This window comes from Typopeltis vanoorti, chromosome 14 (genome assembly GCF_054136105.1).
Source record: "Typopeltis vanoorti isolate ZY-2024b chromosome 14, IOZ_Tvanoo_1.0, whole genome shotgun sequence".
Lineage (NCBI taxonomy): Eukaryota > Metazoa > Arthropoda > Arachnida > Uropygi > Thelyphonidae > Typopeltis > Typopeltis vanoorti.
The window spans coordinates 66,355,725-66,382,196 of NC_143562.1; the positions used below are offsets into that span (position 1 = coordinate 66,355,725).

General features: G+C 35.4%; 1 protein-coding gene across 1 annotated transcript in view; it reads left to right on the forward strand.

The window, feature by feature from the left end:
* The window catches only part of gcl (germ cell-less), a 171,792-nt gene that overhangs the window by 50,872 nt on the left and 94,448 nt on the right, over positions 1–26,472 (forward strand). Inside the window, exons 5-6 of the mRNA XM_090403868.1 lie at positions 1,119–1,165; positions 18,376–18,513. Coding sequence (XP_090259994.1) covers positions 1,119–1,165; positions 18,376–18,513 — 185 coding nt within the window. The remainder of the gene's footprint in view (positions 1–1,118; positions 1,166–18,375; positions 18,514–26,472) is intronic.

A 26,472-nucleotide genomic window follows, 5' to 3' on the forward strand; every position in this document is an offset into this window, starting at 1 on the left:
TTCTTAACTGCCTTCCTTTTCTTTTTTACATAGCTATGTTTCTTTTTAACTCCTAACTTTTTTTTATGTCTGTCATCCATTCTTCTCATATCGCAGTATAGCACACCATGTTTTCATTTATTGTGACTACCACAACAATTGAGTATCACAAATGGCAAGGAACAACTCAGTTTTGGCAGATAAAGTACATTTATCAGTAGTATATCAAGACGAAACTTCTCAGTCACTTGATGCCTACTTAATACAGTTTGCAATAAAATGCCTACAAGTTTTTTTTTTTTAGTTCCAATGATGTAAAGCAAACTTGCTGATTCTTCTTGTCTTGTTGTAGTTAAGTATGATTTTTGCACATTTTTACTTTTGTATATAATAATTTCTTTTGTTTTTATTATAACTTAATGTTCCATCATCCATCAGTGGCTTTAACAAGCACACATAAGTGCCCACAGCCTTCCAAGTATCCCTGGACTTCCCAACCATAATACGAGGATAAGGCGGTTAACCCTATGCCTCTAAGTGTCCTATGTCTGTTGATGCGTGTTTTCATTCATAACTTAATGTTACTAATTCTAATTGTAACATTAAGTTATGTGTGAACACACACATAACTTAATGTTAGTACCACGATGGCTTGTGTGGTCACAATGTTTGATTTATTATTATTATTATTTTTTTTTTTCTGTTACAAGATTCATATACAGGAAGAATGAGATAATTTTCTTTTTATTAAAATAATTTGCATAAATTTAATTATTCAATATAATTTGAAAGTATAAACATTGCATCACTATATGTACAAAGAGTAAAAATGTAACATAATTTTTGCAAAAATTATATTTATAATTAACTTCAGTTGTTAATAAATTTTGCCTCCACATATATCAAAAAATGAAAGTTTGTGAAATAGAAAAAATAGTTAATAAAACAAATAGGAAAAATTAGCATTTATTAATTATAAATTAGTAATTCTCTCTTAAACTTCCATTTCTAATTAATCATTCATTGTAAACAGTAGAATGTTATATATTGATAAAATCCATATATAAAAGTCTACAAATATATTAAATATTAAAAATATTACTAATCTTTTTTTTTCTTTTTTTTTTTTTTTTGTGCAGGATGGAATGATTCAACAGTGCATAGAGATTATGACTGAAACTATTAAGTAAGTTTTGTAATGACGTTTATACTATAATTTATTCATATCAGGATCAGGAAATCCACCAAAACATTTCAGATGCTTTTTTTTTGCTTTATTCCCTTTTGTTAGAAAAGTTTCATTTCTGTTCTAGAAAATATAAACAAACTTTCACAAAAAGTGATATTATGTATTTTATGTATTCACAAACAGTATTTTATCACAAAAAGTGATAAAATACTGTTTGTGAAAATGTCATCTTTAATGACATTTTCACAAACAGTATTTTTTAAAAAAAAAATCAGAATCGTATGCCTACCTTGATGGAATTAATTAGGAATGGTGTACTGCAAAAATTACATCCCCCCCGCCATTTTTTTATCTGCATACTAGTAACATTGCAAGGTAGAAAGCATAGGCACTAAATGGCTAGTTGTGTATAATTCTATAGTTATGCATAAGTCTGGGAATTGTCTGTGATTTTGAGTTAACTAACTTCTATTCATGTGTTAGCAATTGGTTTGTGTGGTTGATCACTATGAGAACATCTGAGATTGTTGCTGACTTCATCATTTAAAATGAAAATATGATAGTGAAAAAGAATCTCAAGTAAAGTTAGACAGACCACATAATCTGATGGAAAAGAATAGAGAGGTGCTGAAATGGATTGCATCACTGGATTCTCAGAGCCAAGAGTTCAGGATGTCCAGAACCGTAGAAGTTCATGCTCAAACATAACCTTAGGTTCCATTGTAGGACTACTGTTTATGTTCAGCTTATGTGGCACAGAGCTTGCAATAATTGAAAGTAGATCATTGTAAAGCTTTGATATAGAGTGACAGATCATGCCACTCTTTATCACAAATACTGTTCAAATCAGATAGACACATTTGGATATTGCAGCTGCTAGAGAATATGGTGGTGATAATATTTTCCTGGTCATTTATTTTCATAGTGTTTGAAAAATTGAACACTAAACATTTGAATAGTGTTTTGTTGGCTAGCTGAGTATAACATGCCATGTCAAATTGCAAATGTAGTTTGATGGCATTAGAATGAACCAAAATAGCTGTTTGTTTGTATATTGACATTTATGAAAAAGGCTAGACAGACATGCATAATTAAAGCCAAAGGAATGGAATATTGACGTTTGAAAATGTTATGTTCATTGAACACATGTAGCTTTATAATTTTTGCAGCAGTATGTGGTAAGTGATTTTCATCATCCAGTGTGAGACTACAGTCTTGTTTATTGGAGGCCTGAAGTGACTTGAAAAAGTTGTTTGATCTGCAAAGTTCTCACATTGGCTAATCCTTTGCTTACTCACAATATTAATTTGCTGTAGGTTTCAACCTTTCATTAGAGAGATTATCATTAAATTAAAAAAAAATATATATATACAGGGCTCCAAAAATCCACTAACCACAAGCAAGTTAACAAAGACAAGCAGCGAATAAATTTTCAGCTTCATTCTAAATGCATTTAAAATATTTTTTCTTTGCATAATTTGCACTTTTTTTTAAATAAACATCATCTCATTCACTGTCCAGTTATTTGATGATCACAGTTGCTGCTAATGAATTTATTAGCAGCAACTGTGATCTTTCTTTCCAACTCTCTGGACAAAAAACGACGTTTTTTGTCCAGAGAGTTGGAAAGAAAACTTCTGGATCTCAAATCTTTAATTCGAACATTATAATATTCCCTTTTAAAGAATTGCAAAAATACTTACAATTTTAGTTGCAAATTTTCTCTAAAAGTCATAACGTAAACCAGTCATTTTCAGTTTCTTCTGTCCTTTTATCTCCATTAAGGTTTAGAATTTTTTCTTTCTGTATGAAAGACTGAAAAAACGAACAGTCATTAAAAACTCAGTCTCTCATAGCTTCTGTTTGTCTTGTTGTCATGTTAACAATTGATAACTTTTAAATGTTTTTCCTTCTGTATGAAAGACTTCATAAATATCCACTATTGAGTTTCAAAAATCTCCCCACCATTCTCTCATAGCAGTATTATAGTGTTCTTTTCCTCATGCTCCATTACATGTCACACTTTTAGTTTTCATTTCAGTTATGAACCACCATTAGTTACAGCGCTTTACTTGTAAATAATAAATCTTGCACACTTGAAGTATGCAAGAAAATGTTAGTTTTTCATCCTAAAACAAGTAAATTTTTTTATATTATGAATATATTTAAATTAAATTACAGTTATCATTTCTAAAATATAAATTTTAGAGTCATATCAGTGCATTCATTTAGTTCAATATTAACCTTACACTCATATACAGTAAGCTCAACACGCATAATACATAATCTATTATTTAAAAAAAATAATTGTACTTTTCTCATGATATAATTACATACATACATACATACATACATTTTCAAGGCCCACCTTTCCTAATTGTGTTGTGGGGACAACAGCTGCAAGAGGAACTTCCAATGGTCATGATCCTCTGCCACCAGAACACCACTCTGCTCAGGTGTTCTGGTGGGATTCCCAAACGTGTCCACCCAAGGTTTTGGATATAATCTATCCAGCGAGTCCTTGGCCTTCCACGTGGCCTCCCACCCTCTGGCTTGGCAAAGAGGGCCTGTTGAGGGAGCCTCTCTTGTGGCATTCTGACCAGGTGCTCTTACCAACGTAACTGTGATCTCTCAACACGGAGAAGCAGCGGTTGAGTATTAAGGGTTTCCCGAATTGCAGAGCTTCTGACTCTGTCGAGTCTTGTTAGCCCCGCAACCCCTCGAAGGAACCTCATTTCAGCCGCTTGGATTCATGTCCGCATTCTTTTGGTCATTACCCAACTCTCATGACCATAGGTGAGGATGGGGACATAGACTGTATTGAAGACAGCCAGCTTTGCCTTCTGGCTTAACTCCCACTTCAATACTACTGAACGGCCAAGCTCCCACAATATTGAGCTTGCTAAGCCAATTCTAGTATCTAGCTCTACGTCCCATTTTCCATCATTTGTGAATATGGACCCAAGGTATTTAAACTTCTCCATTTGCCTCATTGGGACTCCACTTACATGTAGAGTGCACTGGGATGGTTGTCTTGAGACCACAAATGTTTCAGTTTTGGCCACACTGATCTTCATTCTGACGTTAATTAATGATATAATTTCATTAACAAAATAAATAGGTAATGATAAACACAAATTAAAATTGGGACAATCTAATTAAATGTTGTAGTACATCTTATTCTTCTGACACCTTTATCCCTTAAAAGTAGGTGTGGAATTGTAATATAGTATTGTCCTAAGCTTATTTTCACAGCTCACAACATGAATTAACTCTGTATAATTAAATATGTGAACATTTTACATAATGAAAATGCTTTTTAATACTCTAGCAATTATCTTGCAAAGACTGGATCATGTGACTGAATGCATTGTGAAAAGTGAGTCTGTCTCCATAGCAAGTGCTATCCACTTTTCTTGTTTTCATGATTTTATTTTCTTACCTATTAAATAATTCTTTATGAATAATTTATATAAATTTAACCCTTCATTATGAAAACAATAAATGAAAGAAAACACAAAGTTGAGATAGCTTATAGTAGTGTATGTTTTAAATGCATGTTAAAAAAAGCATATTTCTGTATAATTATGTGTAATGTATAGCGAGAATTTAAGAATGTATTGCTTTGTTTTGTCATCATAACATTTAGTTTCTTTAAACATCACCTATTACATTATTTATATAAAGTAGACTGATACCTTGGGTGAGTAAAATTATTTTATTGACCTTGAAAGGAGTGAATGTGTGTAGAAAATGTAGGGAGAATGAGGATTTGAAGTGTATTTTGGATCGTGAGTGTGATATTTTTGTCAAACTTCAGAATGAAGAAAATAGGGATATGACAAGAAACGGCGAGGTTGTACCAGAGAATTGTGAGAGTGTGAATGTAGAAAGTGTGAATAATAGTATGTTTTACAGAGAATAAAAAAAACGAGATAGATGCAATGAGTGAGATTGCGTTGTTGAATGGTGCAATACAAAGGGCAAAACAGCAGCTAGAGCGTATGAGCAAAAGTCGACTGAATGAACCAGCCAATAATAAAAAGTATGACAGGAAAAATAGGCGGCGTATCAGTGTGAACATGAACAAAATGAAGGATAGAGTGCTGTATGGAGACTCGTTAGTACGAGGTGTGTTAGTAGAGGATTTGACCAAATCGTACCAACCTGGTGCGACCATAAAGGATGTAACTGAGTCTATTAGAGAGCAAAAGGAAAGGGTGAAAGAAATGATTGTTGTGGCAGGTACGAATGATTTGAAAGGAGATAAAATGGAAATGATAGAAGACCTGAATGAATTGTTTGAGGTAGCAAAAGAAAAGAGTGAGAGAGTTAGAATGATTAGTCTTTTGCCACGGTATGACAGTGAAATGTTTAAAAGGAGGGCCATAATTGCGAATGACTTTATGCGTGGGTTATGTATGACAAGTGGTGTGGAATTTGTGGATGTATGGAGTGAGTTCGATGGGCGAAAGGATCTATATAAGATGGAAGGCTTGCATTTGAATGGTTACGGTGTAAGGAGACTTGAGAAAGTGTTGCTGAATGTAGTGGATGTGCAAATTCAGGGAAACTAGATTTATTAAGGTGGGGGGGTTAGATATACAGTCCTTAGGGAGGCAGTTGAATGTATGAATGAATATAATATGCTTGAGCGAATAAGGACAACAAATCAGAGTGGGATAGTTAATATAAGGCATCAGGGTAGGGTTGGGGCTAATGGGGGTCTTAAATTCATGTACACTAATGCTAGGAGTATTAGGAACAAGAAGGAAGAGTTTTTGGCCATGGTTGGCACTTCCAGACCACAGGTTATTGGTATTAGTGAATCATGGCTGACTGTAGATGATATAGCTAGTGGGATTGAATGTGATGGATATAGTGTGTTCAGGAATGACAGGGAGAATAAAATGGGGGGAGGAGTATTGTTGATGATAGCTGATGAGCTACAGCCAAGGAGAATAGAAGTTGAATTGCAGGATAGAGAAAAGAGCACATTTGAGGCCATTTGGTGTGAGATTGTGGCTGGCAGGACTAAATATACAATTGGGTGCTGCTATAGACCAGGTGATGGAAAAGATGGTGGTGACAGTATGCACAAGCAAATAGAAGAAATGAGTGGAAGGAGGGTAATTATTATGGGAGATTTTCAAGTATGGTCACTTTGATTGGAGTGAGGAGAGGACACACGGGAGGAAGGAATTGGATTTTATGCGGTTATTAAGGGATAACTATCTGCGACAGAATGTAATGGAAAATACTAGGGGTCGGAGAGTACTTGACCTAGTAATTACATCTGAGGATTTGGCTGTAACAAATATGACCTCATTGCTACCAATTGGTGAGAGCGATCATAGGGTCTTGACTTGGGAGGTGGCTAAAGGTGTGGAATTTTCAATTAAGACAGGGTACATGTGGAATTATCGGGCTGGAAAGTATGACAAGTTTAGGAGTTTGATTGGTTCAGTGCCATGGCATGTACAACTGCAAGAACTAGAAGTTGATAGTGCATGGGAGGCAGTTAAGAAGTGTTTGCATGAAGCAATGGCTGACTGTATACCTAGAGTCCGAATAATAAATCAAGTAGGGGTTAAATGGATGAATAACACCATTAAGCTTGAGCTGCAAAAAAAGAAACAACTATGGAGGGAATTGAATGGTATAAAGCGCAGGCCAGAAGGGTAACGAGTGTGGTAAGAAAAGCAAAAAAGGATTACGAAAGAACAGTGGCCATGCAGGCTAAAGAGAATCCTAAACAGTTATTTAGATATGTATCAAGTAAAAGGAAAAATGTACATGGCAGAATGATTTTAAAGAATGCCGATGGTAGGGAGGTAACTGAATCAGTTGATATAGTTGAGTTACTGAGTGAGCACTTTGCAAGTATATATCATCCAGGTGGTGACATTGCAGAAACGAATAAACCAGTAGATTATACGGGAATTGTGGTGAATGAAGTGGAGGTGAGTAGTCTATTGCATAACCTCAATGTCAATACATCCGTGGGATTGGATGGTATACCAGCTCGTGTCGTACGAGAAGCAGCTAAAGAATTGTCAGTACCCTTGACCATTTTGTTTAATTTGAGTCTCGGGTCTGGGTTAGTCCCGAGGGGGTAGAAAGAGGGGAAAATAGTTCCACTGCATAAAGGTGGTTCCAAGACTGCTGTTGTAAATTACCGACTGATTAGCATATCAGGAATCATTGTCAAGGGCTTCTTAGAGAAATTAGTCAAGAAAAAAATACAGGATTGGATAGATGAAAATGGGATATTGTATGGGGGACAACATGGTTTTGTGAAGGGTAGATCATGCCTCAGTAACTTGCTCATGTTTTATAACATAGTGACGGCTGAACTGGATAGGGGTAATGGGTTTACAGTGATACTACTGGACCTTGCCAAGGCCTTTGACAAGATACAACATGGAACCCTAATCAGTAAACTGGAGCAGATGGGGGATAGATATAGGGTTGGTAAGATGGATAGGAGGGTGGTTGAAGGAGAGATACCAGAGAGTGGTTTATTCAGGAGTGGAGTCTAAAAGACGGCTTGTGACTAGTGGTGTGCTGCAGGGCTCTGTTCTTGGACCACTGCTTTTCAATTTGTTCATCAATGATATAGGAAAGGATTTGAGAGGAAGTGTTCACTTATTTGCTGATGATGCAAAGTTGGGTAGAGCAATTGTGAGTGCACAAGATGTCAAAATTTTACAGGATGATTTGGATAGTTTGGAGGACTGGGCTAGGAAAAATGGATGTCAATTTAATGTGGCAAAGTGTAAGGTTATGCACTTTGGGGTGAATAGAACAGCAGCAGTATATCGCATTGGTGGAACTGTACTCCAGGAGATTGATGAGGCCAGGGATTTGGGAGTGCTGGTGGATAGGGAGTTGAAGTTTAGGGGGCACATTGCAAAAGTGACTAAAACAGCTCACCAAATCACTTGGCTTATGAAAAATACTTTAACATGCAGAGACAAACAAGTTGTTGTTCCTCTGTATCGAGCTTTGATAAGACCCCATCTGGACTACTGTGCCAAGTTATGGGCACCAGGGTTTCTTCGTGATGGGGGAGGAAGTGGAGAGGATCCAGAGACGAGTGACCAAGATGATAGCAAGTCTGTCAAATGAACCTTATGAGAATAGGTTGAAGATTTGTGGGTTGCAGAGATTGGACGATAGGCGAAGGAGGGTGTGATATGATTGAGACATTCAAATTACTGAAGGGTTTCTATAAGATTGATCCAGAAGATATTTTTGAAAATATGACTGGTGGTGGGAGGACTAGGGACCATGCATGGAAGCTGGGCAAGAGCGTGGTTGACAAGGGTGTTAGAGCTAGGTTTTTTACTTGGAGAGTGGTGAATGAGTGGAATAAGCTTCCAGAGTCTGTTGTGGGTGCTACGACCGTGAATGAGTTCAAGGCAAGGTATGATAGATACTTTGTCAATGTCGAATAGTTGTTCTTGACATGATGTTAGGGCCTCCCTCGATGAGTCTGTCGACTCCTTGGAGTTGTCCGGAACAATAATAATAATGTTATTTTAGCCATCCAGCTCAGATGGCTATGTACAGAATTAACATCAAGTACTGTTCTTTTGGAATGTTGCTTATAAGTGCTGCCTACAAATATCTGATTACGTAAGAATGAGAGCAATTCGGTTGATTAGTAATTTGTCTTCTTTCACCAATTCACTCTGTTTCACAGAGACATTCAGTTTCTGTTTTGCTTACATTTTCTACAGATATTTACAAGGTCACTATTAATACAAATTAGCATTGGTAATTTTCCATCGCTCCTCTAAATGTGTTGAAGTGAATGCAGTGACTAGTCAACATTCCTTCACAGTTCTACTCCAAACCTGTAGAACAAATATCTCTTCCTCAATAAAGGTTATTTTCCCCTGGTAATGAGTATATTGAGTGTGCTCATGCACTCAATGTGCTCATTACCAGGGGCAAATGGTTTGAAAGCCAGAGTGGAGAGAATGTGTCAGAAATGTTTAGTGAGTGTGTGCCAGAGATGTAAGATATGCTAAAATTAGGAAAATTAAGTGAATAATGTTAAAGATGTAAGCTGCAAAAATGTGAGCATGTCGTACAGAATGTAGTTGAAAGAATAAGTGAGTAGATCAAATATGAATGAGAAGATGAAAGAAGTAGTTCAAAATAATGTTCATGGCAGTGATGAGAGAAAGAGTGCTATGTGGAGTCCTTCACACTACAAAAGGTAAACTCAAGGAAATTGAGAATTATGTAGTGCAGCAGAGAAGGAAATGTGAAGAGTATGAAAGAATGAGAAAGGCATAATAAAGAGAGAGTATTGCATGGAGATTCTATGCTTGATGAGAATATGATGAAAGCTGTTAGTATGCAGAGAGGGAAAGTAAAAGGGGCTGATTGTTTTGGCAGGTATGATTAATTTAAAAGGGAGAAATATATAATGCAAAAAGATATGAAAGAGTTGCTGAAAAAAGAGTTAGAGTAAAGATCATAACTCTGTTTTGCTATAGTATGATCAGAATGAATTGAAAAGAAGGGCCATGATTGTAAATAAGTCAGTGAGAAGTTTGTGCAGGAAGAATGGTCTGCAGTTCCATATATGTTTGGAATGAATTTTATAGATGAAAAAAACTATATGCCTGATGGATTTCTAACACATCCAATCTTGACATCACCAACGTTCAAGATCAGTACTATCAACAAAAGAAGCCTCAGTGGCAAAGAAATGTAACTAGCAGAAGAATTGGATAAATACCAGATCAACATAATAGAAGTGACTTAAAAAAACAACTGGTGAGACCTTTCTAAGTAACAAATACAAAATGTTTTATTAATGCTATAACGATCAGAGAAAATAATGAGTAGCTATAGTATTCAGCACTAAATATGATAAAAGATAATCTAGAATGGCAAGAAATATCCAGTAGAGTGATATGGACAAATATCAGAATAGGGAACTGAAGAATGAGACTGATTTGTGCCTATAGTCCCACAAAAGGTTCTACTAAGGAAAAAGTGGAGGAATGTTTTCAGGCTTTAGAGAAAGCATTTGACACAATGAAAAAGGAAAAGTTGGTTCTTGCTCGAGATCAGAATAGCAGAGCAGTAAATGATTGTCAGACATACAAAAATGTTTTGGGAAAATTTGGAGAAAAGAACAAAGCTAATAATAATGGCAAATACCTGTTGGATTTCTGCTCAGGACATGGAATGGTTATTACTAACACAATATTCCAACAAAAAAATGTGCACAAATTCACATGGAGAGAAGATGCAAGGAATAAGAGAAGTTTCATTGACTATGTTATTGTTGATGGTGATGTTTTCAAACTGATGCAGAATACTAAAGAGTACAGAGGATTTGAAATTGGAAGTGATAACCATTTAGTCTTGAGCAAGATAAAATTGAATATCATATCGAAAAGAAGAACATGCAAGAAAGTATTTAAGCAAATAAAAGTGAGCCACTCTCTGATGTAAAGTGTAGACTAAAATACTCAAACATTATTCAAGAAAAAATGAAAGAGTTTGAGAAGAGGAACCAAACCTTGGAGATTCAGTGGCAAGCCCTGAAGAAAACATTGATTAAGTCAGAGAGGTGAGGTTGTCTTCAAGGATAGAAAAATCAGAACTCCATGGTGGACACAGGAAAAGTTAAAGAGGCAGTGAAGGAAAAGAAGAAAGCATATCAAAAGTTCCTGACGAATAAGTCACCCTGTGCTCTTAGAGAATACAGAGGCAAATGTAACCAAGCTAAACACTGTGTGTAAAACTAGCTAAACATAAGTCATGGGAAGACTTTGGTAAGAACATAGAAAATAAATATCAACAATGGCAAAATATTCTTGAGGCTGTTGAAAAAGCTCAGAAATGGAGTAAAGAGTGCTGTAAAAGGAATTGAAGATGATAAAGCTGACATGAAATCTAGAGAAAAGATATCCTTGATGTATGGAGTAATTATGGAAAAATTGCTAAATAAAACATGCAGTCTTAACACTTTAGTAAAAAACACTCAACAGGCATACAATCAGGAATACATATCCATACTCGAAGTAGAAAAAGACATCAAAAGCCTGCAATATGGAAAGGTAGCTGGAGTAGATGATATTCAACCCGAAATGCTCAAGTATGGAGGTATAAAAGTTTTTTGAAATTGAAATTTTGAATTGAATTTGAATTTGAATTTTGAAATTGGAATTCGTCCCTCTGTCCAGACCTTCTAAACTATAAGGCATTATAGTTTAGAAGGTCTGGACAGAGGGACGAATTCCAGATGATTGAAGTAGAGCTCTCATAGCACTTATATATATAAAACTAAATGTGAGAATTATAGATGTATTTCCCTACTGAGTGTTTGTGGTAAGATTTATGAAAATATACTGGAGAAATAATTAAGAAGGATTGTGAAAGGGAAGCTTGGCGAAGAATAAGCTGGATTCAGGCCAAATAGAGGTTTTCGGGATCAGATTTTCACTTTACAACAAATAATCGAGAAATCGTGAGAATATAACAAAGATCTGTATTTAAATTTCATAGATCTGGAAAAGGCATATGATAAGGTGCCAAGAGAAAAGCTATTCAAAGCGCTACAGTTATATAGTACCATTGGGCATTATATCAAGCAATACTTTGTCTTTATTTGAGTTATAAGTCAGCAGCTAGAATTGAAGGAAGAACAGGAAGATGGTTTGATGTCAAATCAAGTGTTCAACACGGATGTACGTTATCCTCTCTATTATTCATTATCTATATGGATCACATTATGAAGGAAAGTGGTATTAAACCTGATATCAAAATTGGAGATGTTAATCTTAACTCTTTACTGATGTTATACTTTCAAATAAATCTGGTACAAGTCTGCAAGATTCCATGACTAAATAGAATAACTGTTGCAATAAATTTGGTATGAAGGTCATCAATAAAAAGACAAAGACAATGAAAATAGACAAAAGCATTGAACATATACTGCATTGTTAATGGAGAACCTATAGAACAAGTAAAACATTTCAGTTACTTAGGCACAATTTTTAGTGAATATGGTAAATTAAATATGGAAATAGACAACAGAATCAACAAAACTGTTATGAGGAAGTCAACTGAATAAATTTAAATGAAATAAGTAAGAAATTAGTCAAAACAATAAATTAGCTGTATACAACATAGTTTTCAAACCAATTTTAACTTATGAATCTGAGAGCGGGGTGCTTAAGGGTCAAAGCTGTATAACTGAGAGGAGACCTCCACATAGCCTTTAAAGGAATGCGGAGAACCGACCAGGGCTTCTGACCTAATGTCCAATCCTCACCTTCTCGTGGTGCACCCTGTTGGGTATCTACTTTGATACTGAACGAACGAGGATGGGCTGGCAATTTGGGATTTAGCCGACCAAATTGTATTCTTATTGGTTAAACCAAAATAAAAAATGATGGTACAACATGACAAAATTTCATGCCGGCTGGGGCGTCGCCCGGTTAAACAAGGCCCCCGTTGTTTTCGCCAGGGAAGTAGGGCGAACAGCGAAAAGTCAGCTACTGGAACAAATCTGAAAACAAACCCCAACTCAACATCACCAGAGTTAAAGATCGGTACTATCAACGTAAGAAGCCTGAATGGCAAAGAAATGGAGCTAGCTGAGGAATTAGATAAGTACCAGATCGACATAATAGGGGTGACTGAAACAAAAAAGACCAAAACTGGTGAGATCTTTCTGAGCAATAAATACAAAATGTTATATTCAGGCAATAACAATCAAGGAAAAGAAGGAGTAGCCATAGTATTCAACACAAAATACGAGGCTAATCTTCTTGAATGGCAGTCAGTCTCAAGTAGAGTAATGTGGGCAAATATGAGAATGGGGAACTGGACAATGAGACTTATTTGTGCCTATGGTCCCACAGAAGGTTCTACTAAGGTAGAAGTGGAGGAATTTTTTGAGGCTTTAGAAAAAGCAACTGACACAATGAAAAAGGAAAAGTTGGTCCTTGTTGGGGATCTAAATAGTAGAGTAGGAAATGATTGTGAGACATACAAAAATATTTTGGGAAAATTTGGAGAAAAGAGCAAAGCTAATAATAATGGCAAATATCTGTTGGATTTCTGCTCAGGACATGGACTGGTTATTACTAACACCATGTTCCAACATAAAAATGTGCACAAATTCACATGGAGAGAAGAGGCTAGGAATAAGAAAAGTCTCATTGACTATGTTATTGTTGATAGTGATGTTTTCTCCCTGGTGCAGGACACCAGAGTGTACAGAGGATTTGAAATTGGAAGTGATCACTATTTAGTCTTGAGCAGGATAAAATTGAATTTCATATTGAAAAGAATAACATGTAAGAAAGTTTTAAAGCGAATAAAAGTTGAGCAGCTCTCAGATGTAAACTGTAGACTAAAATACAGAAATATTATTGAAAAGAAAATGAAAGAGTTTGAGAACAGGAATCAAACCTTGGAGATTCAGTGGCAAACTCTGAAGGAAACATTGATTGATTCTGCCAGAGAGGCATGTGGTGAGGTTGTGTGCAAAGATAAAAAAATCAGAACTCCCTGGTGGACACAGGAAGTTAAAGAGGCAGTGAAGGAAAAGAAGAAAGCATATCAAAAGTTCCTGGCAAATAAGTCAGCTTTTACTCTTACGGAATACAGAGACAAATGTAAGAAAGCTAAACAGTGTGTAAAACTAGCTAAACAAAAGTCATGGGAGGACTTTGGCAAGAATATAGAAAATAAATATCAAGAAGGTGGCAAAATATTCTGGAGGTTGTTGAAGAAGCTTAGGAATGGAGGAAAGAGTGCTGTAAAAGGAATTAGAGATGATAAAGGTGAAATGAAAACAGGAGAAAAAGATATCCTTGAAGTATGGAGTAATTACTTTGAAAAACTGCTAAATGAAACAAGCAGTGATGACAGCACAGTGATAAAAAACACTGACCAGGCATGCAGTCAGGAATACATATCCATACTTGAAGTAGAAAAAGCCATCAAAGGCTTGAAATGTGGAAAGGCAGCAGGAGTAGATGATATTCGACCAGAAATGCTGAAGTATGGTGGTATAAGAGTCTTACAGTGGCTGCACTGCATAGTTCAGAAAGCCTGGACAGAGGGACGAATTCCCGATGATTGGAGTAGAGCTCTCATAGTACCCATATATAAAAAGGGAAATAAAACTGAATGTGAGAATTACAGAGGTATTTCCCTACTGAGTGTTCCTGGCAAGATCTATGCAAGTATACTTGAGAAACGGTTGAGAAGAATTGTGGAAGAAAAGCTTGGTGAAGAACAAGCAGGATTCAGGCCAAATAGAGGCTGTCAGGATCAGATATTCACTTTACGACAAATAGTCGAGAAAGCATGGGAATATAACAAAGATCTGTATTTAAGTTTTGTCGATTTGGAAAAGGCATATGACAAGGTGCCAAGAGAGAAGCTATTCAATACGCTGCAGTTATATGGTGTCAATGGGGCATTATATCAAGCAATACTTAGTCTTTATTTGAGTTGTGAGTCAGCAGTTAGAATTGAAGGAAGTACAGGAAGATGGTTTAATGTTAAATCTGGTGTGAGACAAGGATGTACATTATCCCCTCTGTTATTCATTATCTATATGGATCACATTATGAAGGAATGTGGTATTAAACCTGATATCAAAATTGGAGATGTTAATGTCAGCTCTGTGCTTTATGCGGATGATGTTATACTTCTAAATAAATCCGCTACAAGTCTGCAAGAGTCTTTGACTAAATTGAATAGCTGTTGTAATAGATATGGTATGAAGGTCAGCAATAAAAAGACAAAGACAATGAAAATAGGCAGAATCATTGAAAATGTCAACTGTGTTGTGAATGGAGAACCTGTGGAACAAGTAAAACATTTCAGCTACTTAGGCACAATTTTTACTGAAGATGGTAAACTAAATATAGAAATAGACAACAGAATCAGCAAAGCTGGTATCGTGGGAAGTCAATTGAATAAATTCATATGGAATAAGAAAGAAATTAGTCGGAACACTAAATTAGCTGTATACAAGACTGTGTTCAAACCAATTTTAACTTATGGATCTGAGAGCTGGGTCAGAAGTAAAACACTTGACCAAAGACTAGAGACCGCAGATATGAGAGTCCTGAGAAAGATTAGAGGCGTGAACAGATGGCATCAATGGCAATATCATATTAAAAATGAGGATATTAGGAAAGAACTTGACATTGTCAGCATCCAGGAATGTGTTAGCAGAGCTAATCTCAGATGGTATGGTCACTTAAATAGAATGGGAGAGGAAAGATTAGCAAAACAAGTGTTCTCTGCCAGGTTGGCAGGAAAACGACCCAGAGGAAGACCAAGATATAGGTGGATTGATACGGTACAAAGTGCCTTAGACGATAGAAATATAAGATCTGATAATGTTGGAGTCTTGACAAGTAACAGACTGATTTGGAGGAAAATTGTAGATAGGAAGTTAGTAATGATGTAATTTTTTCATGTAGTACTGTCATATCCTGTACACCCCTTGAGGGTACATGGCAGGAATTTGATGATGATGATGATGATGATGAATCTGAGAGCTGGGTTAGAAATAAAACACTTGACCAAAAACTATAGACCACAGATATGAGTCCTGAGAAAGATTAGGAGTGTGTACAGATGGCATCAGTGACAATATCATATTAAAAAAGAGGATATTAGGAAAGAACTTGACATTGTTAGCATCCAGGAATGTTTTAGTAGAGCTAATCTCAGGTTGTATGGTTACTTAAACAGAATAGAAGAGGAATGGTTAGCAAAACGAGTGTCCTCTGCCATGTTGCCAGGAAGTAGACCAAGATATACGTGGATTGATACAGTAAAAAGTGCCTTAGAAGACAGAAATATAAGATCTGATAATGATGGAGTCTTGACAGATAACAGATTGATTTGGAGGAGTATTGTTGGTAAGAAGTTAATAATGATGTAAGTTTTTCATATAGTACTATTATAATATCCTGTACACCCTTTGATGATACATGTCAGGAATTTGATGATGATGGTTTTGGGGTTGGCTGTTTGGAAAAATGTTGTTCAGGCAGTTGGAAGAGCAAAATCAGGAAAACTTTACCAAGATATTGTGTAATTGTACAAAGATAATTGTGTCCCAAGGGAAGTTGAAATTCATGTGCATGAGTGTGAGAAGTATTGGAATTAAAGTGGAAGAGTTTTTGGCATTGGTCAGTTCCACTTGACCATGAATTTTCAGCATCAGTGAATCTTGGTAGACAGAAGATGCTGCACAGTAATTGAACCGCATATTGAGAATGTGTTCTGTAAAAATAATATACCATGATTAGTCATTATAGAAAATTCCCTCACTATAACAGATTACCAAAATATCCCAACAGTGATCCAATGTTCAATACTCTTTTAAAGGATGATTGCAGTAACAAATTCTCTATTATAATAAAATATTCATTTGGTTTCTATTAGTTTATTATAGTGAGTAATCAACAGTACAAATCAACTTTTATTATTGTTACACTGAATGTAAGCATCTCTATCTGTTATGATATTAATGCATTTAGTATCATAAATTTAGTTTAATCCTTTATCCAAGTGTGAGCAAACAAAGTTTGCGCCTGAAAGTATCTTCAGGACTGGGGTAAGGTGGTACAACACCAGGGCACTCCTTGCAAAGGTGGAGCAAGCTACCACCACTCCTATCTCAGTATCTCCCATAATGCAAAACACATCTCCTTGCGGATATGTCTAATGTTATGCATTAAGGGAAGGGCCACAACCCAGACTAGTTTCAACCTTTATTGGGGTCTCTTCAGTGGGAGCCAGGCCCGAGTGGAGATACCAGGCATAAGCATTAGCAGGTCATCTCTACCTATAGGAGTTGCCAAATGGTGTGCTACCCTTTTTTTAATAAATTACTCTGGATTTAGAGAAAGATGTTGAAAGTTTATTTGTCACTTGATAATAAATTTAGTTTAATCCTTTATCCAAGTGTGAGCAAACAAAGTTTGCACCTGAAAGTATCTTCAGGACTGGGGTGGAGCAAGCTACCAACACTCCTATCTCAGTATCTCCCATAATGCAAAACACATCTCCTTGCAGATATGTCTAATGTTATGCATTAATTTGTTTGCTCACACTTGGATAAAGGATTAAACTAAATTTATTATGCATTTAGTATCCTTTAATGAAATGTGAGCACCAGTAGTTCAGCATGAAAATTGGTAGTACATATAAATAGACTTATATAAACAGATTTGTAATTGCATATTTGATTATTTCCTTGAAAAATAAAGTGACTAAAATCTCTCTCTCTTTCCTCTATATTTTATTTTTATAATGTACTATCCTTGTTTGAAAAATGCCATCTAATAATAAGTGTATAATATGATTAATAGGTTATTCTTGTAGATAGGCTTATATGTTGGTAACACATGACTATTAAATTATTTAAGGAATTTACAACGTAATTCTGATATATTAATTAAAAGAGACTTTAATAAATACCTCCTATATTTCAGCAATGTCACATTGCCATCTTCATGGGAACATACAACAATGAGACGTGCACGCAGGCACCACAAAAAGCAAATGAAGCAGAAGAGAGAAAAACTACTGTTGTTCCTAGAGTCCTAAAGGTGCCCCCCCCAGCAGGCTATATTGGGTTGTCTTGGCTGTTGGTCTGAAGTTCTCAAGATGCAAGCTTCCCAAATTTGGGGCAGTCTCATGCACCCAAATTTGTTGAGGTTTGGAAAGTTTTGTTCATGGAATCAGCCTGAGTTCTAAAAAACTTTCCAAACTTCAACAAATTTGGGTGCATGAGACTGCCCCAAATTTGGGAAGCTTGCATCTTGAGAACTTCAGATCAACAGCCAAGACAACCCAATATAGCCCGCTAAGCAGGGGGGGGGGGCATCTCTAGGACTCTAAGAACAACAGTAGTTTTTCTCTCTTCTGCTTCATTTGCTTTTTGTAGTGCCTACATGCACGTGTCATTGTTATATGTTCTCATGAAGAAGGCAATGTGACATTGCCGAAATATAGGAGGTATTTATTAAAGTTTCTTTTAATTAATATTCCAGTATACGTTGTAAATTCCTTAAATAATTTAATAGTCGCAATTAATAGGTTAACATAGGTTTTATCACCTGTTTATCATTATTGGTGATAATTAATAGGCATATAATATATAAATATCTTTTCCATTCATGTTGCAGCATAAATACTGTCTTAAATTATTATGATGCTGCACAACAATATAGTCTGAAGTCAATAGTACAGAAAGCTTTAGAATGGATGCTTAGGAATCTAATGACTAAAGTGCAGGAATCTACTCAACAGTTAAGGGTAATCAGGTATGAAAATTCATTTAAGAAGCTTTCTTAACGTATATTTCCAAATTTAATGTAAGTAATTTAGATGAATAAGAATTACAAATTATTTTTACTGCATGTACACTACTTGACAAGTGTAAGCAAACAAGATTTGCATCAAGTGTCCTCATCACGACTAGTCTTCTTGTATGTGTGTATATACGCACACGCGCGCACACACACACACACACACACACACACACACACACACACACACACACAGTCTGTTGACTGTACATCAGTTGTCTCAGTATTCCCTGATGCAAAAACATAAAAGATTCACTATTTAGACTGCTTTTGATCTTTATTGAGGTACTGTTAAAGTGCAGGGGTACAGTACTCTCCAAAAACTGAGTGATCTACCAGATCACTCTAAATATCACTGAACAATCCTAAAGGATCTCTGCTAAACTCATCGCTCCTTACCTGAATCATTCCAGGACAGGAAACTCAGCAGTGGCAGGCAAACACCTGCCACTGAGCAGAGCCTCTCTACTTCCCAGGAAGCAGACAAGCTTAAAGATGAACATTATTTAATGTCATCAGTGGGAGCCAGGCCCAGATTTATGAGGTCTCATCAGTGGAAGATGTCAGGTTAAATCAATGAAGAAATCATATATTTTCTATATACAAGTAGTAAAATTAACAACATTGATCTGGAGTATAATTTTAAATATCCAGATCAGAGATAGTTGTAAATAGTTTTAGCAATATGTTACAAAATATATTATACTTGACAAGAAATTATATTCTTGTTTTAATCCTTTATCCAAGTGTAAGCAACAAAGTTTGCACAAATGAAGCATCTTCATGACTAGTCTCTAGTCTGCTTATGTATGCAAAGTTGACAGCCTCTAAGTAGACTAGTTGCGATGATACTTTATGCACAAGAACATAATTTCTTGTCAAATATAATATACTCATTATTATACTTAGTGCTAAAAAGTTAGGCTAGTGGTAAAACTTTTTACAGCTATCTCTGACTTGGAATATTTTTTAAAATATTTTAACCTAGATCTCAACTTTAACATTGTATAAGGTATGTTTACTTCCAGTTATCAAAATGCAAACATTTTAATATGAAATACTGTATAATGTTCTGAAATTTGCAAACATGTAGATAATTGTAATCCTTTCTTTTAGAGGTGATCAGCATTCATTTTAAAAAATTTTATGGAATTTACAACCGTGTTAAAAAAAAGTTTATTATCCCGACGTTTCGATCTCGACATCAAGATCATCATCTGGAGCATACATCAACATACAAGACAAGCTGAGTTACATTATTAACTGTAAGCTAAAGAAACAATGATTTGATCACATGTTATTCTACTGGCATGGCCTTTAGTGGAAAAAAAAATACATCAAGCTAAATTCTATTTACAATGACAGGAATAAACATTCTTTCAGATAGTTTTCTTTCAGAAACAATAATGTCCTATTTTTAGTATTACAATTCTTATTTTTGCTTTTAAGATACTGGATTTTCTACAGTCCTGTTTATAGTTGTTCTTAGTGAGGAACGTTCCGTGGGTCGAATATATACCTTCCATACATTTGGGATTTTTAGACCATCATTATTGTTCAGATTGGGGTGGTTGATAATAATCTCACATGCTTCCTTAAATTTCTGTTCATACCATGTTTTAGTGCGATGTACACAGCTAGTGCTTTTCCAGTCAACTCTGTGAGGAATTCAGGGCATGATCAGAAAGGCCAGCTTCACCATAATTATTATATTTAATGTGTCGTTTATGTTCTTTTTATCTGATAGGAATTGTGCGTCCTGTTTCTCCTATATATGGTATGTTGCAAGTACAATAAATCCGGTATACTCAAGGGTGGGCTAGTGGAGGGAGTGGGTCTTTGGATGAGTTGAGTAAGCTTTTTAATTTTGTAGGAGGTTTAAAGGTGGCTTTTAGATTGTATTTTTGTAGTACTCTGTTTATTTTGTCTGATGTTCCTTTAATGTAGGAAATGGTTATAGTTTTACTGTAAGTCTGGTTTGTCTTTGTTTTTTATTGAGGTTAGAGAATTTTGTTAATAGTGTTTTTGCTGTATCCATTTTTTTGGAAAGTATTAAAGATAATTTTAAATTCGTCTTTTAGTGCCTGTTCATTGGAACAGATTGCCTGCGCTCTGTTTTTTAACGCGTTGATGACACCTAGTTTTTGTGTTGGGTGGTAGGAGTTTATGTGTATATATTGTCCTGTATGTGTCGGTTTCCAGTAAACAGTGAAGGAAAGATTACCAGAGGGAAAACATGTGACAAGTGTATCCAGAAACGCAAGTATGTTGTGTTTTTCAATTTCAATTGTGAATTGTATGCATTTGTGTCATTTGTTTAGGTGGCTAAGGAATGTGTCTAATGTCTGGCAGCCATGGGACCAGATCATGAAAACATTGTCAATGTATCTAAGGCCAGACTTTGGGTTTTAAAGGGGAGGAACCTAAGGCAAGTTGCTCAAAATGTTCCTTAGCAATAGGGGGGGAGGATAATGGCAAGCTCATGGCTGTGCCTTCTTTTTGTAAGTAGAAGGCATTTTGCCATAGAAAATAACCCGACCGTAATATATGTGCAAAGAGCGCCGTGATATCTGGAGGGAATTTGTTCTGTAGGAGAAGGATTTCATTGATTGGGACATTTGTGAAGAGGGCAGAGACGTCAAAACTGACTAATAAATCATCTTTTTCTAATGTAATGTCTTTGATGGTGTTTATGAAGTGTTGTATGTTTTTGATATAGGAGGAGGAATGACCTACCAACTCCTTGAGTGTTGCTGCTAATTTTTTGGCTAAGTGATACATCGAGGTATCAATTCCTTCAACTTTAGGTCTTAACGGTGTGTTTTCTTTGTGAATTTTTGGTATCCCGTAAATTCTTGTAGAGCACACGTAGTGAGGAAATAGTTTTTTGACCGTATCTTCGGGCCAAGTGTTAACTGACTTAAGTAGTTTCTCTGTTTTGTTTTTTATTCTGTTGGTTGGGTTGTAGTTAACTAATTTGTATGTGTTATTGTCAGAGACCAGCAGATTCATTTTTTCTATGTAAGTGGTACGGTTTAAAATAACGGTGGCATTTCCTTTATCAGCTCTGGTTATTACTATGTTCAGATTTGTTTTTTGTGATTTTATCGCTGTTAATTCGTGTTTAGTAATGTTGATTGTTATTGTTTTGTTATGATTTAAAATGTTGGCAGTTTCGAAACGTATTTTGTCTGCTATGTTATTAGGGATGAATCTTAGGCCTCTTTCAATATTACACATAAATTCAAGTTTGTTTATTCGTGCTATAGCAAAATTTAAACCTTTGTTAAGTATAGAGATTTCGTCTTTGTTTAGAGCGTGGTTATTCTATCTAACCACGCTCTAAACAAAGACGAAATCTCTATACTTAACAAAGGTTTAAATTTTGCTATAATGTAATAATCAACATAATGTTGATTATGTTATCGATACCTGTGGGTGATTGGTGGCTCCTGTTGTTTCTTGCTTCTGGTTGTTGTTCACTGTTATTGTTCACTGTGGCAAACTTTGAATATGGCGGCTGGTTTTGTCGTTCTTCTATCTCTTTCCAGAAAGAGATACAAGAAGAGTTTAATAATATTGATATGAATGAAAACCTGGATCAAAACTGTCAAATAATAACTCAAATCCTATAAATAATGCCAAAGAGATAGATGGAATTAACCAAAAGAAGATGAAAAAAAATTGTTTGGTGAAAGCCTAACCCTTCTCAGAAAGAGAAGAGAAAGGAAAAGAGCTCTAGACATGAGAATTGGAATGGAATTCTCAGAACTATGTAAAACAATAAGAAATTAGAAACTTTGAAACAAGGAGAATTAGAATTACAATAGAAAACAATATAAGTCTAAAAGGAGAGTTGTCCATAGGATAAAATAAATTAATAACCCTTAAAGATGAAAATGGAGTACTAATTAAAGACAAAGAACAGATTATAAGAAGAATAGAATCCTTTTATGGAAAGTTCTATGATGATTTCCAAGACTTAAACCAGTATGAAAACAAAAATGTAATATCCCAAATGGAAGAGGAAGAAATATGCCCTGATGGTTTAAAAGAAGTTCAATATGCAGTGGATAGCATGAGTAATGGAAAGACACCAGGTGAAGATGAGTTACCAATAGAAGTTCTGAAAGCAGGTAGTATATCACTCATGACTATGTTATGTAAAATTTATACATCATGCCTAAGACAGAAAAGAATACCACAGAAATGGAACAGTGCTATCCTTATTATAGTTTTTAAAAAATGAAGACAGAGAAGATATTAAAAATTACTGCTACAATATATAAAATTTTTACCAACCTCCAGAACAAGCAGGATTTAGAAAAAATTACAGCACCATTGATCATTGAGGTCTAGCATTTATTAATTTTGAAAGTGCAATTGATTAAATCTCAACATCAGCTATTTTAGAAGCTCTTAAAAAGTAAGGAATTGAAAAAAACTTACATTGATATACTTAGTCGTATATATAAAAATTCAACTGCATCTTTAAAATCAGGAACAGATATGAAATTTCCTATAAAAAAAGGGACTTAGACAGAGAGATGCCATTTCACCTAAATTATTTACAACAGCCCTAGAAGAAATTTTTAAAAACCTGAATTGAAAAAGTAGAGAAATTATGATAAATGAGAAAGAACTAAATCATCTACGATTTGCTGATGGCATTGTTCTTTTAGGAAACACTGCAGAAGAACTTCAACAAATGATCACTAAGCTGAACTGAATGCAGAAAGTAAAAAGAAAAGATTAAATCTAAAGAGGACAAAACAAATATTGTATACCAAATACATTATCAAAATAAAGTACAAATGGAACGCCAGGAAATTGATATAGTAATGTAAAATCTCTTGTGGTAAAAAAATAGAAATATTTTTCACCTATATTGATTTTACATGGACCCTTAAAATACATATAATTAGAAATGCATGTAACCTGTTTAATGTATAAAATTTTGTAATATAATGTTTAGAAGCAATTCTAAAAAGCTCAGATAGGATTAGACTAGTAAACTGAAGGTCAATAACAGTTTCAAAGGTCACCGGATTATGAGTTTTGCCACCAAAACCTAATGTAAGCGTGGGTGAAGATGAGTATACTGGAAGGGTGCAGGAATTTTTTTAGATATGATATAAAAGGCAGAGATTGAGGCTCAAAGGCTCTCTCTTATTTGTTGTTCCTATGGCAAGCTTTTCGAGGAGTCGTGGTCCCACGAGCAGTAGTTCTGGAGATCATGGGGAGTTCGCTGCCAGTATTACAAGATATCCTTCCATGAAATTCTTCGAAGAATGTACCAATCCACATGCATGCTGATTTCTAGCAGCTGATGAAGTTCCTAACATTGACAAAAAAAAAAATACATTAAAGTTACAAGGAAGGAATTTGCAAGACGACAAACCGCCGGATAGTGCCCGATCACAGTCATTGTGCAAGATAAAGAAAGGAGCCAGCGGAATTCACCTTTAATCCTTTTGGATCCAGGACTGTACAATGATATAGCCTAGATTTTGTGTACAGACGATAGATGTTCATTCTGTTTAGCTAATGGCATAATGTGTTGAAGAGGTCAGAAAGCCTAAAGTGAGTTTGAATGTGCTTAAAAGAATACTGTAGACTTGATTAGTGCTTGTGTTACATAATGCTTAGAACGTGTATAGTATACTTTTGCCTTATATTAGTTGTAAGGAGAGTAAGGTTATGTGCATGCTAAAATCCATCCATATATTAATAAGTTGATATCTAATAATATCCTGTAAGTTGAGTGTAAATAATTTCTTTGTCTAATGCTTTAAGTGAATTGTTTTAATGAATATGTGGAGAATCAGACACGTGATATGTCCTATTTCCTTTGTATATCAATTGTCTTAGTTAGAATAAACATGTTTGGTTTTGTTAATAACTTGCCTGATCTTTGTTAGCCAATGCACTGTCTCATAAAAACAAATCGAACCTGTGTGACCTAAGTAAAGTAATAGCCACGACTGAGTAATTTGGAGTTGCTTGAGATAAAATTGATTTAAAGGTTATTATACGTGCTTAGTAGCTAAATTATTCTCTTGTATGTAAAGGGAAGATAGAAAATTCTTTTACACAATCCTTAATGGTGCAGTTGTTAACAAAAATAATTTTTTAAGGATTAATACATTTGAATTATAGCAATGTAGATTAAGGATTTGGTCCCAGCCAGAGGCTTTTCCTAAGTCTACAATACTAGCACGTGTGAGACTATACTTTACAGCCTTGAAAGGGGGGGGGGGATAAAGCTAAGTAGATTACGAAAGGACTAAAGTCAAATAATAGTATTATATGTGAGTTAGAGATTAGAGCATATAGGCATTTTGTACAAGCTCAAGCAATCACGAAAATAGCGAAGTAAGAGGGGAAACACTTTGAGTTAAAAAGTAAAATCATATAAACAATATAACAAAACTATAAAATTATAAAAATACAAATACAAAAATTTTTCAGTAACCTATGTTTACCTAGGACAAAAGATTACAGTTACCCTCCACTATAAAGCACTCAAACGACACATTCTAATCTGTCTTAAAAGAAAACCTGTTCGACAGTTATATACTTCCAGTTATGACATATGTAAGTGAAACATTGACTTAGACTAAAAAATTTACCAATAAGTTGAGGATAATTATTGTATGGGCTCCTACATGGAGTCCAAAGACTCATCACTGGAGAACTATCCACACAATCTGTCATATCTCCTTGAACCCATTAACAGGCAAAGCACTTAAAACTGACTTTGGCAACCCATTCCACTCATTCACAACTCTCCAAACAAAAAAGTCCTCACACCCCTGCTAACCACACAACTTCCAGGGATAACCCCTTGTTTTGCTCCTCTAGCCAGGTCCTGAAATTCTTTCATGTTGTACCATCATTTTACATATTCAGGCAATAACAATCAGGGAAAAGGAGTAGCCTATAGTATTCAACACAAAATATGAGGATAATCTTCTTTAATGGAAGACAATATCAAGTAGAGCAATATGGGCAAATATCAGAATGGGGAACTGGACAATGAGACTTTTTTGTGCCTATGGCCCCACCGAAGGTTTTACTAAAGTAGAAGTGGAAGAGTTTTTTTGAGACTTTAGAGAAAGCAACTGACAATGAAAAAGGAAAAGTTAGTCCTTGTTGAGGATCTAGAAACACATAAAAATTTTTTTGGAACAATTAGAGAAAACAGCAAGTCAATAATCGCAAATACCTGTTGGATTTCTGCTCAGGACATGAACTGGTTATTACTAACACAATGCTCCAACATGAGGGGTGCTTAAGGGTCAAAGCTGTATAACTGAGAGGAGACCTCCACATAGCCCTTAAAGGAATGCGGAGAAACGACCAGGGCTTCTGACCTAATGTCCAATCCTCACCTTCTCATGGTGCACCTTGTTGGGTAGGTATTTGGATACTGAACAAACGAGGATGGGCTGGCAATTTGGGATTTAGCTGACAAAATTATATTCTTTTTGGTTTAACCAATAAGATGGTACGACATGACAAATTTTCATGCTGGCTGGGGCGTCGCCCAGTTAAATAAGGCCCCCGTTGTTTTTGCCAGGGAACCAGGGCGAACAGCGAAAAGTCAGCTACTGGAACAAATCTGAAAACAAACCCCAACTCAACATCACCAGAGTTAAAGATCGGTACTATCAACGTAAGAAGCCTGAATGGCAAAGAAATGGAGCTAGCTGAGGAATTAGATAAGTACCAGATCGACATAATAGGGGTGACTGAAACAAAAAAGACCAAAACTGGTGAGATCTTTCTGAGCAAAAAATAAAAAATGTTATATTCAGACAATGACAATCAAGGAAAAGAAGGAATAGCCATAGTATTCAACACAAAATACGAGGCTAATCTTCTTGAATGGCAGCCAGTCTCAAGTAGAGT